Source organism: Rhinichthys klamathensis, unplaced genomic scaffold, assembly GCF_029890125.1.
Source record: "Rhinichthys klamathensis goyatoka isolate OS25496 unplaced genomic scaffold, OSU_Roscu_1.1 h1tg000165l_1, whole genome shotgun sequence".
NCBI lineage: Eukaryota > Metazoa > Chordata > Actinopteri > Cypriniformes > Leuciscidae > Rhinichthys > Rhinichthys klamathensis.
The window spans coordinates 315825-330431 of NW_026606697.1; the positions used below are offsets into that span (position 1 = coordinate 315825).

General features: G+C 36.7%; 3 protein-coding genes across 3 annotated transcripts in view; 1 reads left to right on the top strand and 2 right to left on the bottom strand.

The window, feature by feature from the left end:
- efl1 (elongation factor like GTPase 1) overlaps positions 1 to 437 on the bottom strand; it is a 120093-nt gene extending 119656 nt beyond the window's left edge. The window contains exon 1 of the mRNA XM_056259123.1: positions 416 to 437. The gene's annotated coding sequence lies outside the window, so the exon portion shown is untranslated. The remainder of the gene's footprint in view (positions 1 to 415) is intronic.
- Positions 438 to 570: 133 nt separating this feature from the next.
- saxo2 (stabilizer of axonemal microtubules 2) lies at positions 571 to 3981 on the top strand. Its single transcript, XM_056259124.1, has 4 exons — positions 571 to 646; positions 1397 to 1576; positions 1825 to 2027; positions 2957 to 3981. The coding sequence occupies exons 1-4, from the start codon at positions 609 to 611 to the stop codon at positions 3925 to 3927; spliced, it is 1392 nt and encodes a 463-aa protein (XP_056115099.1). The 5' UTR covers positions 571 to 608; the 3' UTR covers positions 3928 to 3981.
- A 1910-nt stretch (positions 3982 to 5891) lies between these two features.
- The window catches only part of adamtsl3 (ADAMTS-like 3), a 180353-nt gene continuing 171637 nt past the window's right edge, over positions 5892 to 14607 (bottom strand). The window contains exons 28-31 of the mRNA XM_056259125.1: positions 11758 to 11962; positions 10343 to 10446; positions 10037 to 10251; positions 5892 to 6477 (exon numbers count right to left, since the gene is read on the bottom strand). Of these exons, the coding sequence (XP_056115100.1) occupies positions 6359 to 6477; positions 10037 to 10251; positions 10343 to 10446; positions 11758 to 11962 (643 nt within the window). The 3' untranslated portion in view covers positions 5892 to 6358. The remainder of the gene's footprint in view (positions 6478 to 10036; positions 10252 to 10342; positions 10447 to 11757; positions 11963 to 14607) is intronic.

Below are 14607 nucleotides of genomic sequence, written 5' to 3' on the forward strand. Positions count from 1 at the left end.
TGTTCTGTCTGTCTTTTTTAAATGCTTCTTGGTTTGACTTTTTTTTTTAATCTACGACAATTTTCAAGTGTGTCCAAAACATTTACCTATTGTATAAACAAAGGATGTGTATTGTAATTGCCAAACGTCGTTCTTTCCAAACGGTCGTTCCAAACGTGTGTGTGAGTGTGTTGGTGACAACTGGAAGATTTCAACACATTATTCTTCAGATTCACTCATTCAGAGACTCATTTGACACAAGCAGGTGCAACTTTTCAAAACTACGTCTATTCAAGACTGACTGGCAACAAACAACAAACTGAATATTCATCGCAAACATATATAACAACGAATACCAGTAAAAATGCAACGGATATTAAACGGTCCATTAACTAAATTAACTTATTGAATATATGAAATGACAACAGATACTCACATGTTTCCTCCAGTCCAGGAAGCACAAAGCTGACCGTCGCACGCGTCATACGTAATACGTTACGCTGCGTCATCACCAGGACGCTGCAAACAGTAGTTGCCGGGGAAACGGGACGCTTTACACTGCAGCGTCACTGTCAGGAAAGCAGCGAGTCAGGAAAAAAGTCGTCTTTTTCCTCAATAACTCTACGAAAATGACTCGTCTCTGTATCTGTAAGATGTGCAGTTGTGGGTAAGAGTATACTTGTTAGTGTTTGTTTATTGGTTAGTGTCTGTTGTAATTTTTGAAGCCCGAGAAGGTATTTTGAATAATTAATGTGTGACTTTAACGTTAACTTACATGGTAGCTGCTAAATTAGAAGGAATATCAAGCAATGGAACAAACTAATCTTGAATGACAGAAAAGTGCAAATACTTTAACATTTAAATTATTATATTTAAATTTAATTTAAACGTTATTATTTATTTTATTGTTTTGTGTTTTCCTTTTTAAATCATTGCATAATTATTGGGAATTCGTGAAGACAATATCAGGTACTTAATTTAAAGTAACGTTAACGTTAATCTTTTTTCTTTTTGAAGCACTGTAAAATGCGTCTTGAATACATTGGCAGTGCAAAGAGCATAATATGGAGGAAACAAGTGTGTAACTTATTTGTGTGTGTGTGTGTGTGTGTGTGTGTGTGTGTGTGTGTGTGTGTGTGTGTGTGTGTGTGTGTGTGTGTGTGTGTGTGTGTGTGTGTGTGTGTGTGTGTGTGTGTGTGTGTGTGTGTGTGTGGTATTAAGGCTTTAGCTACAGAGTTAGTGACAGAGTTTGTTGTATAAGTTAGTTGCCCTGGACTACACAAACATGTTCAGGTACTGCAGGTACTGAGAAGAATCTTGAGGTGAAAGACATATTAATGAGTTTATGTCTTCTCAGAAGCATCAATTGTTTTTAAACAAAGGCCCTCTGCCTAAAATGTTTCTCCATTACCTTCAGCCGTCACCGTTGCACACACCAGCCCACGGCACTTTACAAGAAAGCGAGTCAGACCAATGTGTTGTCAGAGTACTCGGAGAAGTATCCTGCCTATAAAGGTCACACTCGTCCCAAGAGCCTCAAGCCCCAACTGCAGTATAAAGCTCATCAGGACACGATGGACGGAACAACGACCTTCAGGTAACGTTACATTCGGGGACTGAAATAATAATTACATGAGTCACTGGGGAGTACTTAAACAATTTGCATTAAAAATGAACTTACAGTAAAGATGTTGTTTGCATTGTCAATTAGTGTGATTATTCATGGCTAATCTTTAGTCGAATAATTTACAGTTTTATACATGAACAATTAACTGGATCAATCAAAGTGGCTTCTCCTTCTATATGTTTCCTAAAACACCTTTTTTCTTTCTTCTGTTTTCTCAGGATGGACTATATCCCATATCCGGTCACCCGTCGCCCTGGGAGGCAGCAGGCCGAGTACAAGCCCAAGCCTGGAGAGATCGACTTAGGAACTACCTATACACAAGACTTCTACCCGTATGAAGTACAACCATTTGTTCCTTCACGCCCTAAAGCGAGAGCACATCCCATGAATGCACAACCGGTCACCATACCCACCTATAAAGGTAATGACACTTTAGGTCATGTGATGCTTTCTGAGCATACAGTTTCAGAATACATACTGAACAACTGGAGCATTTATGAAGCAACCTCATCTATCTGCTGTTAAATCAACTATTTAAAAGTAAATGTATTGATGTAGCAGACACTTTTTATATAGAGCAACTTATAAGGAACATGACAAACAATTTACCCGTCCTTTCAAAAGATTGCAGTCAGTAAGATTTAATTCAGCTTATTCATTTATAATAATAATACTTATTAAATGATTCAGTTGTGATGCATTAAATTAATCAGAAGTGACAGTAAAGACATTTATGTTACAAAATATTTCAAATAAATGCTATTCTTTTGAACTTTCTATTCATAAAAGAATCATGAAAGAAGCATCACAACGGTTTTCTACACTGATAATAAGAAGCGCCAAAACAGCATAATATGATTTCTGAAGGATCATGTGACTTGTAAAAAAAAAAAAAAAAAAAATCTTACTGGCCCAAGCTTGTGATTGGTACTGTATCATAAAAAGCAAAAAATATTTGCAGTACACAGTACAGTAAAAGCTAGACTAGTACACAAGTGAAATGCAGAAAAATGTAGTTATTATACTAAAGGCCCATTCACACCAAAAACGATAACTATTAAGATAACGATATTGTTCTGTTTATTCTAAACGCATACTTGTCTGCCACTTTAGGCTCAAGCTCATTACAGCAGGATGGATTCTGATTGGCTGTCAATGTTTTTATCGTTCATAGCTAGATTCCAACGATATTGTTTCTCTGTGCCATTATCATAACAGCTGTAGTCTGCTATTCTTTAATATTGAGAATGATTTTTACAACTTTATCTTTATCTTTAAAGTTATCGTCCTTGGTGTGAAAGTGTCTTAAGTGCCTTTGTTTGTTAAACGTTTTGTATGATGTTTTTAAAGACGATTTTCGTCCGTGGGAGATCAGCAGACGGGAATTAACTAAGCCTGACACAACGTATCAACCTCCTACTGCAAAGTTTGGGAATTCCACCACATTCCAGGATGATTTCGTCCACCGAGGCCTCGCGCCACGTGAGAGCTTCAAGCCCTCAAACAAAGCCAAGCTATCCGATGCTCCTTTTGAAAACCTGACCAGCAACAAGCTCTCATATGTACCACACGCTCTAGAAGCCCGTTACGTTAAACCGCCAGATGAGTACAAACCCAGCAATGGTCCTTTCCAGGACCTCACTACCCACCGACAGGACTTCCAAGGCCTGCCGAGTCAGCTGCCCAAAAGCTGCAAGCCCGTGCCGCTCAAAGTGACCTCCAGCAAGCCCTTCCAGAGCAGCACAGAATTCCGGGACCATTTCCAGCAGTGGCCCGTCTCCTTCCGGCAGGTGCAGAAATCGGTGGAGTACACCAGTCCCACGGCACACATGGACCTGACAACCACCTCGCACACCGACTACATCGAGCACCAAATCCAACCCTTCCTTTCCGCCAAACCTTTCTCTCTTCCCATTAAGTCTTCCAGGCCCTTCCAGGGCAACACCACCATGAAGGACGACTTCCAGCCGTGGGTGGCGCAACGTCAAGGCTTGATCCGGAAGCCAGAGGAAATCCAGCGAGCCAGTGGGAAAATGGAAGATATGACAACCTTCAGGGCCCATTTTGTCCAGCATGAAGCCCAGCCTAGTCTCAGCTTCAAGCCCCAAAATGCACCACTGCGGACTGATGTTCCCCAACAGAATGAGACCATGTACCGCACGGAGTTCACGCCCAAGAGGATCAGCATGTGTCCGGCCAGTTTCGAGTCACCACCGGGGTTTGTTTTCGATAACTGCGATGATCAAGGACACCGTTTCTTCCGCAAGATGTCGTCCACTGACAGGATCGAGACTCCGAAGGAAATGGGCTTGACTGCTTAAGAAAGTCATCATGTTATTTCTATAAAAGATGGCATAAAATAGAATACAATATGATCTCCTTAAATTACTGTAATGAATTACGATTTAAAGGGTCAATGGGTCAAACTACCTTTCAGAAAACACTGATTATGGGTATTTTACAATTTTAGCTAGTTTTTGATTTTCAATTGGATGAAACTGCTGTATAACTATGTAGCACAGTGCTAACACTATAAATGTCAATCTATATAAATCAGTTTTTGACATAAAATCAACAATATTCATATATACACCACCGTTTTTAAAAATTAATACTTTTATTCAGCATGGACACATTCAATTGATAAAAATTGACAGTAAAGACATTTATAATGTTACAAAAGATGTATATTCTCTTTTGAACTTTATCAAAGAATCCTGAAAAGAAAATTCCACAAAAATATTATGCAGCACAGCTGTTTTCAACATTGATAATATTAAGAAATGTTTTTTTTTAGCAGAATATCAGCATATTAGAATGGTTTCTGAAGGAAACGAGTAATGATGCTGAAAAGAGAAATCCGTTATTTAAACTGTAATAATATTTCACAATATTAGTGTTTTACTGTATTTTTGATCAAATAAATGCAGCCTTTTGAATGAAAGCATAGCTAACCACATAAAGCACACTTTAAACATTACACATTTGATTGTATTACCCACAATATAGAATACAAAGGGAAGAATAATTATGAAGATATATAAAGTGATTGGTAAAACTGTATTTTATTGTATTTGTATCACATAGACTGTTTGCAATATTGACATGAATAGTACCAAAACTAGTGCTTCCTCAATGGAGTCATGTAGCGATAGCGATGCTTTCTCCACATAGCAATAAGATGCAATGGATTAAATTCATGGATAAATTCTGTGAGTGGCTTATGTACAACATTTATTGATGTAATTAAAATACATGCATAAAGGCCAGTAGGGAACCATTATATTAGAGATATGGAAAATCCACTTCAGGTGTTATAAGTACGTCTGTGTTGCGTTTAATCTTAAATATGGATAATATAGACAAACTAAACCAAGATGTAAGAAAATAAAATCCAAACTTTCTACACTCAATGTACAATATTGCACTTAAAAACACATTATATACAAGACATATTTTACAATGTAGCACTTTGTTTGAACACAAAACGTACATCTAAAAGACGGCTGGAGAAATGTGACTTTTATGGCACATGCCATTTCAATCAGTCAGCGGGTTTTCTGTCATACATTCTACGCCCACATTAACACATTTTCTAATAATAAAGTCAACATGAAAACAAATTGAACCCTTTTTTTTTTACTTTCTTAAAACATGCTACTGTAATCCAATACAAAATGTATTGTTGACAATTCAAAATAGCAATATATATATACCCCTCTGCAAGAATTTTCCTATTTTTGGCTGACATCACAGGCACTTCTCAAATGGAAGGCTGCATCCTAGGGACGACTTCCAGCCAACATCAAAGCGTGATCCGGAAAGAGGAAATCCGGAAATCCAAAATTTAATTTTGGAAAAATATTCATCTCAGAAGACATTATTTTTGTCTTACATTTCATAATGAACTCGCCGACTCGTTTTCCATCAGTTCTTTTTCGTGAATTGGAACGTGCGCAAAGGATTGTGGGTGTTTTAAGGACGTGAAGGATACACTTGATGCATCCTTCATAATGAGCTGAATGAAGGACGCGGAACGAAGGCTGCCTTCCAAGGATCCTTCAAATTGTGACGGCCTTTGATGGCGCATGATATGCAGCCTTACTAGGGCGCAGCCTTCCATTTGAGAGGCACTCCACAAAATCCTTTTTACTTCTTTAACGTCGTCCCTCTGACCACCTGAATCTATTTACCATCCAAACAAGTCCAAATGGATAAATAGAATGGGTTGCGACAGCATTTCATGTTGACTTTAAGGTAGGGCTCTGCCTCTGAAATTGTTTTTTTTTTTTGTATGGGGGGGGTAATGTCTCTCTTAATACTTCAAGCTGTGTACAACTGATATTATTAGTATCAGTGCATTATGTATACTCAAGATGCTTTTATTTTCATTTCCTTCACATAGGTGAATGGTCCAATAAGACTGTCCTCCCATATCCACAAGAAAAAAGGCATGTCTCTTAAATTAATACACATACAATATGACTTTCAGGGCAAGATAAAATGAAATCTGCAAAGAGAGCCGGTGGAGAGACAAGTCTCAAATCTCAAGTGATTTTCTCTTTGGACTTCTGATGATTGTGGGAAAGCATCCAGTGAAATGTTGACCAGAAAACACTCGTCTGCCACCAGTAGACATCTTTTAGTCCATTCACTCCAGGTGTCCAAGGGTTTGCACAATTTTAAACAATATTCTGTATTACGAGAGACAATCAGTGCGGTGACTGAAAAGGGCTTCGCCTCTGGTGCTCACTAGGTGGCGCTAGTGTCCTGTGAGCAGGTCTGGCAGCAGCGTTGCCGGTACAGATCCACAGGGCAAAGCTTGAGACGTTTTACCACAGGACAGTAGTGGGTTCTGTCCGTACACTCACCTAGAGAAGTACACACAAAACAAAGGTTATTTAAATGACAACTTGATAAATGAAGTATTCAAAAGCACAATTCACCACATGAATCGGCAAATAATGCAAATGTAACCATTAAAAGGTTAGACTAACCTAGACAAATAAACAGACAACAGAAGTTATTTAAACTAAAGAATTTGTAAACAATAACATTTTAATACATTTTTCACTATGAATGAAATAACTAGTTAACCATGAAAAGATAAATAATAATGACAGTTTTCAACATGCAGTCATTCTTGTTAATAGTTTAGGGTCAAATTCTCACTATTAACTAATAGCATGCATATTATTAGTATATTGGCTGTTTATTAGTACGTATAAAGCACATATTAATGCCTTATTCTGCATGGCCATATTCCACATCCCTTGATCCTACCCAATACCTAAACTTAGCAACTACCTTACTAACTATTAATAAGCAGTAATTAGGAGTTTATTCAGGCAAAAGTCATTCTTAAACCTAAGAATTGGACCCTAAACTAAAGTGTCTTTTGTACGATTTTATTATGAATTATTAGTAATAATAGTACATTATTTTTGTTAATTATTATTAATAAAAAATATTAATAACTATTACTATTTTTTATTAATATATTTTCATTAGGGTGAAATATTTGAAGAATTTTAATTTAATGTAAACCCTAAAGAGAGAATCAATTTCCTACAATACAAAATAAAATAAAATCAAATTGACAGTTCAGGTCTAGGATGCTAATTGATGGTCAATAAATTGTTCAGTTGTGCTAAACTACACACTATAGCTGTGAAACACTTGTTTGTCTTGCTTCGTCCATAAACTGCTTAGACTACTAGTCTTTAAAGTTAGTCATCTATACTTTTTCTTCGAGACTGGTCCTACATTTTTAAAGTCGGTTACGTAAAAGTGTATTTTGGTATGAATTGAATTGGAAAAGCTAGACTAATTACCCCTTGGTTAGCTGCTAGTTGGTCAAGCTAGTTTTCAAGACAGTCTTAACACAGTGTCTTATGGTGCGTTCTATTATTGTCAACGAACCGACTCGGCCCTCGGATTTGACGCCATTTCCACACTTCAAGCGTTCTGGTATGTTTTGTGCGTCCGAGTCGGAGAAAAAACATGGAAGCCACCCGGAAAGCTGTTGCTATGGTAGCACTGTCCGAGTACCAGGCGCTTATCAAAACTCAGCCATTTGAACTTCTAAAATTTTCACTTTATTTCATGTTTTAGTTTATATTCTGTTAGCAACGCTAGCCACGTTAGTAACACCCGTTTGAAACAAGGCTTCATTCATTATTGCACTCACAACAAGACCGATTCCCATACCCACAGGCAGTGATACAGACGCAGTAAGGTATTGCAGTAATACGAGTGATTAAAATCTTCATTTAAACAACCAAAGCGGTCCAAAAACAATGAAAATTAAAGCTGCAAGCAGCATTTAGCGGTGTTCAAGCAGTTAAGGCCTTTAAGGCCGTTAAGCACAAAAGCATCAAAAGACATTAAGTTTTATTTAGCATACATTTAAACACTGACATAATAGATGGAAAACACCATTTACAGCCAATACAGGCAGTTATAGCGCCACCTATGGTCCGATCTCCATGAAACTTTGCATGCTTCTTCACCATGTTATGACACATGTGCTCATCAATTTTTGTGAAGTTCTGAGTTTTTATTTATGATTTATAGGCTTTTGAGTGTATTTTGACACGCCCCCTTTTCTAAATGACCCTGTTACAGTGAACTAAAGGGCAAAGTTCAACTTTTTTTTGATAATTATTGATCTAGAGAGTCCAGAGAATTGTCCTAGACTGGTCTGGTTCCGATCAGGCAAAAAACCAGGGACTAGTTCGCAAAAGTAGGTTTTGGACAAAATTGGCCATAACAAATTTTTTTTTGCTCAAATCGAGAATCCGAGATATACGTCTTGAGCCAAGGAACACAGTGGTGTAAAAAGCTTGATTCTAGGTCAAACGGTCTAGTAGTTATGAGCAATTTAGTACTTTTGGTTGCTGTAGCGCCACCTATGGGCCAATCGGGGTCATACTCTGATAGGTTCTCCCCAAACTGAGGCCCTACCACCTGGCCAGGTTTCAAGTCTCTAGAGCTTACGGTTTGGGCTGCACGATGCGTTTTAGGTTTTTTTTTTCTTTTTCAAATAGCAATTACAATAGGTTTTCAGCACTTCGTGCTTGAACACCTAACAATTCATACTAAAAGTCACACAGGGCGCAGCCATCTTGGATTCCGTATCAGAATTCTTGCTCAGTGTCCTCACGGCTGTCCGAAATCCGAGCAGGAAAATCCGAGGAAAGGGGGCGTGTTGGTGCGTGTTGCTAGGCAACGTCCGTCTTCCTAGTCGGAACTCCGACGCGGATAAATAATAAAACGCACCATTAGTTTTTATATCTGGTCCCTGATCTTGGATCAAAATATCGCAAAGATTATTGTAATGAATTTTGAGACTTTGTGCTTCATTGACGTCTATACACATGGAAACGTGGGAGACCAGAAATGCAAACTTATGCACACACATGAATGGCACCTTAACATTTCCATCACAAGATATTTCCATAAATTTTTGGTCAAGATCTTGTATTGACAATACAAGAGTCAAGCTCTGTGTAAAGTCTCCTCCAGCACATCCCAAAGACTTTCAATGAATTTAAGATCTGGACTCAGAGGTGCCAGTTCATGTGTGAAAATGATTCTTCATCTTTCCTTTTAACCATTCTTACACACTTTGAGCCTGATGAATCTTGACATTGTCATCCTGTAATATGGCCATGATGTGTGTCCTACATGGATGTTTAAGAAATGAAAAGCTACACACTCCATCAGTTAGGGTTAGAAGAACTGTTGCCACACATATATAACATGCTAGAGACATAATAATCACTGCAGTAATGATCCAATCATAGACTCTTAAGCATTTGCCTATTTAAATCCAAACAGTGACTTTTTTTCTTTTTTTTTGGCCGGGCAGTGTATATTTTCACATCGTAAATGTATTATCATTTGTTTTCAGTGATTTATTGTTTATTAAAAAGAGCGTGATATGATGATGTTCGCTGCGGTGTCTGAAGCAACATTGCATGCTCAAAGTCTAGTGCGACTGCAGCTTCACACTCCAAATACAATATAAGTTCATTTATTGGTGTTATTTTATTAAATATTTCTGCACCCAGAAACAAGTTAAGTGACACAAAAAATGTTTCATTAAGTTTCAGCACAGAAGAGTGAAGAACAAAACGCAGATGTTTGGACAGACAGGATTCCTGAAGGAGCTTGAAAGAAAACCCTACGAACAAGAGCGAGCTCTCTCGGGACGTTGTGTTAACTTATAAAAAAAAACAGACAAATAGCAGCTCTTCAAGAGTGACGGATCAAGCCAATATATTTCGCCCTCAGGTCGGTAATATTTTCCCTAATAAAACATGAGCGCTCTAATGGTGTCGAACAAGGGCAAACATCGTTCGAACTGTACTGACACTCGGCCTGGTTTATAACAAGGGGTTTCAGAGCTAAAACTAAGAGACCTACTGCCACAGGAAGTGATGTTGCAGTGTTGCCAGGTAACAGGCCGCCGTTGCCAGGCGCAGTGCTGGTCGGGGAGAGTTTTTCTGTTCTGCCGATGGACACACTCCACTCGACGGGACTGGAAGCCGCTGCCGCACGCCACGGTACACGTCCTCCACGGTAACACCTTCCAGTGCACGTCACACATCTCGGAGGAGCAGTTCCTCACGGATGACGGCCTGAGAGGTGTTGGGGAACAGATCATGAATTATAAAAGAGCTTTGCATGTGAGAATAAGTGATGCTGAATATTCCACAACGAGCCTGGCACCTTTCTTTTGGGTCACATGTTTTGGAGGTGGAGTTGCTGAAGTGTCTGCATGACACCGTTCTGCTCTGTGTGGCCACCGCAGGGCCAAGACAACGACCCGTGCACTGTAAACACATCACGGGACATATATATAATTGACATATATACGTGACATGTAAAATTGTAAATGCAAAGAGGAGAGAGTTTTACAAATTCTACATAAAAATGATTATAGGTATTTGACGAATGACATGAATTGCATAAGAGTATATTTGGTAATAAGGTCTCATTTGTTAACATTAGTTAATAACTAACATGAACTAACTATAAGAAATAATTTTTTTACAGTGTTTATTAATCTTTGTTAATAAAAATACAGCTGTTCATTGTTTGTTCATGTTAGTTCACAGTGAATTAACTGATGTTAACAAATACAACTTTTGATTTTAATAATGTATTAGTAATGTTTAAATTAACATTAACTATTAACATAAACATTAATTTATTGTAAAGTGTTACCGTATATTTTTATTATAATATATTTACAATATATAATACATTTTTATTAAAATATATTAAATATACTTATTAAAAATAATATTTTAAGTGTCTCTTTTTTATTCAGTAACTGGCCAGTATTTTATTAGTTGTATTTATTTTTTACTTGTTGCACATATCTTTAAGTTATTAAATATAATTGAAATATATTTAAATATTAGCCCAATTTACTTGCCTAATACGTCACAATCCAATCAGTCCCCACCCCCCCCCCCCCCCAACAAAAAAAAACATTGATTTTTTTTTTTTTTTACTGAATTGAACATTGAAACATTGTTTTTTTCACATTGAATATTATCTTTCACTCAGAAATATTTCAGAAGTACAATTGTTTTAAGTTTCTAAAATTTTAATAATTCATAACAAAAATGAGGGGAAAAAATGTTGTTTAAAAGTTTATGAAAAAGTATAGCATGAATAAAATGTTCCAAAAGATTTCAAATAAATTCATTTCTCTTGAACTCTCTAGTCATCAGAGATTCCTGAAAATTAAAATGAACCACGGTTTCGTAATGACGCTGAAAATTCAGCTTTGACATCACATGAATAAACTACATTTTAAAATATATATTTAGATAGAAAACAGTTATTTTAAATTATAATAATCTTCCACAATAATACTGTTTTACTGTATTTTTGATCAAATAAATGCAGCCTTGGTGAGCAGAATAGACTCCTTTCAAAAAACATTAAAAAAAAAAAATAGCAATGAGTCCACAGAATATAAAATATTTGTGTATAATGGTTATCATTTAGACAATCTGCTGTACTGGTTACTGGGTAATGATTTCAAAATGTCCAGATATCAAACTATTCGTTTTACACTATTTTAAACACAGGTCCACATTAGAGCGGTTAGAATGTGCCAGTAAACGTACCTTCCCCCAGGGTCCGGTGAGCCACTCCACACAGGCGTGAGAGGTGCACTCTTCCCTGTCTTCAGGCCGAGGAGATCCTTCACACGCCGTACGGGACAGAACCCTCGTGCTCCCTGATGTCTCCACCTGCTGACAGGACACCCGCCTCTCTCGGAAGCCCCGCCCACAGGAACTGGAGCATTTCGACCACACTGTTGACACCCAACTGACACATACAGAAAGAACATTGCTCAAAGTCAGATTAAAAAAATCTGAAGTGTTTACTTTTTAAATGATGTTAAAATACTCCACAATCAACTATAACATTTTCTACATTAAACACCTAGATGACCTTCTAAATTTTTTTTAATTATTGTTGTCCTTGTTACACATGTAGTTACTATAGTAATTACTATAAATTGTGCATAATTGCATGGAACTAACCCTAATGTGTAGTTTATTATTTTTACTCAGTACTTACATTTATAATTACACTTAAAATAAAGTGTAACTGCACAATGTATAAAATGCCACAATGCAATGCACTCAACTTGACCTTCCGATTCCAGTGTGATTGAGCCAGAATTTATGATTTTAACATGTTTTTTAATCAGATCACCCAAAAATATATTTCAGAGATCTTAAAATTCTTCGCTATTCACTGAATAAAAATGCAACGTTATAAGGTCATGTGACAGCAATGTAGCATAATCCCGTTTGACATAATTATAATATAATGACATAATATAATGTTAATAATATAATGACACATGCAAGTGTATGATCATGTATAAAGCCAGAATATCAACTTTGACAACATAGTGTTCAGTAATTAAAAAAATACAGCGTTTTTTACATTTCCTGAAAAGTTGCAGTTTTGGTCATATAAGGTTTCCGATTCTGTCACAAATATGATGTAAATCCGGCCCTGTCCAACTGACATAAACAGAAAGAACAGTTCAGAAAGTCAGAATAGCTTCAAAACTGGTCAAATTGTAATTATAATGTGCGATTATTATAATTCCATTTGGAAATTACACACTTCATCTGTAATCAACTTTCTAGACAGAAAACACACTGCAAACGTTTTTGTAAATTATTACAGGACATGATTTATCCTCACACCAGAGATCCACCTGTAGCCTCCAATCTTATACTTGACATTTATCTAGCTGCATATTACCAATTTTCTCTGCACTCACACAGTTAAACACACACTAACAAACCTCAAACTTCTAGCTAACTCTGGATATGTGCCATTCCAAACCGAGAAGAATATATATCGCATTCCTTACTGGCGATACGTACGGCTGGATATTTTTGGTTCTTGAAAAAGCACAGGTTGTGCCCGAGTCACTGGGGAGCTCGGAGCCTCTGCGGGGCATTTGGGGTTGTGTTAGAGCGAGAGAAGCAGTAACAAAGACACGCTTTGTGAGAGGATCTCCCGCTGATGGCTCTGAACTGACGCTAAGCGCTTTTACAGAGCCATATGATTCATGCGCTGAGCCCAGACGCATGGCAATAATCAGATGATGTTTTTGGCATGGACGTATAGAAGTCGGAGAGCGTTTGTATGCACTATCTATCCTGTGTTCTCCGTGAAACCCTCAATCAATCAGCTCACGATATGAAACGTGGAATATGCTAATGAGTCAGGCTCGGAATATTTTCTCTGTGGAAAAAACTCCTGCTGGCTTTTATACCAAAGAGTGAGAGTATGTGCTAATAATATTCAGTTGACAAAATGTAAAAATGGACCTTTTTACTTTTTTAAATCAGTATTTTATTTGTATTATAATTGTATTAATATTTTTAATTAGCTTTTATTTTTATATTTTTTTTAGCTTTCATGTTAATAGACAAATTTCGTTTAAGTTTAGTTTAAGTTTTTTTTTTTTTTTTTTTTTTTAGTTAACGATAATAACGCTGTCTTAAATATGTCCCTGGTCTTATTGTTCAAAAATGTTTCATGAAAAATGTCAATGAAATTATCAATACTAAAATTGCAATTTGCTAATGGCAAAACGAAATGAATAAATAAAAGAAAAATATTAACCAACTAGATCACATTTTAAATGTGTTGCTAATGCCATTTCACACTGTTTTTATGAAAAGCATGGTAAAGAAAGAAATCCTTCATTTTTGTCACCAAAATTAAGAAAAAATGCCCCCCAAATTGAAAAAAAAGGGTGCAAAAAACAATGCCCCTGCACGATTTAACTAAATCTATTATGGCAGTTGCTATTAAAATGAAATGTGAAAATGAATAAAAAGTGTGGATTGTGACATTTAGATCTGCTCAGATTTCATCAGATTGCATCCATTTTTTTTTATGTTTTTTTTTTTTTTTTGCATAACCAATCACACGTGTTTCTGCTGAACTTATGAATGCAATGGCCAATCAAGAGCACTTTAGTCATTAGGAACGTTTTGCTCACTTTCTATATAGAATTTATTCCCTGTTTGAATAGCTGTTTTTGTTTTTAATGCTACTAAAATAACCAATGTGATATCTTGATTTTCGAATGCGTAAAAAGCAATAAACAACTTCAAAAATAGTTCTTAGCTTAAAGACCAACTGCACCGTGTTCACCGCGTGTTCACCTGCACTCAAAGGTAGACACCCAACCGATACATTCGCCATTATAATTTCTTGAGTAAAAAGAGTGTAAACAAGACGCGCGAGACCATGCTAGTGATGCTAGCGGGCTAAAGCTAGTAGCAGATGTTCGCAAAGTTGGATACAAGTAGCGATATCAAAGCAATCCGATTGTTTCCGATATAGAATATTAGTTTCATTTAATAAAAGTAATAACATTTTTTTAAGGTAATTATAAAATTGCCTTCACACAAAAAAATAGTCCCTAGGCT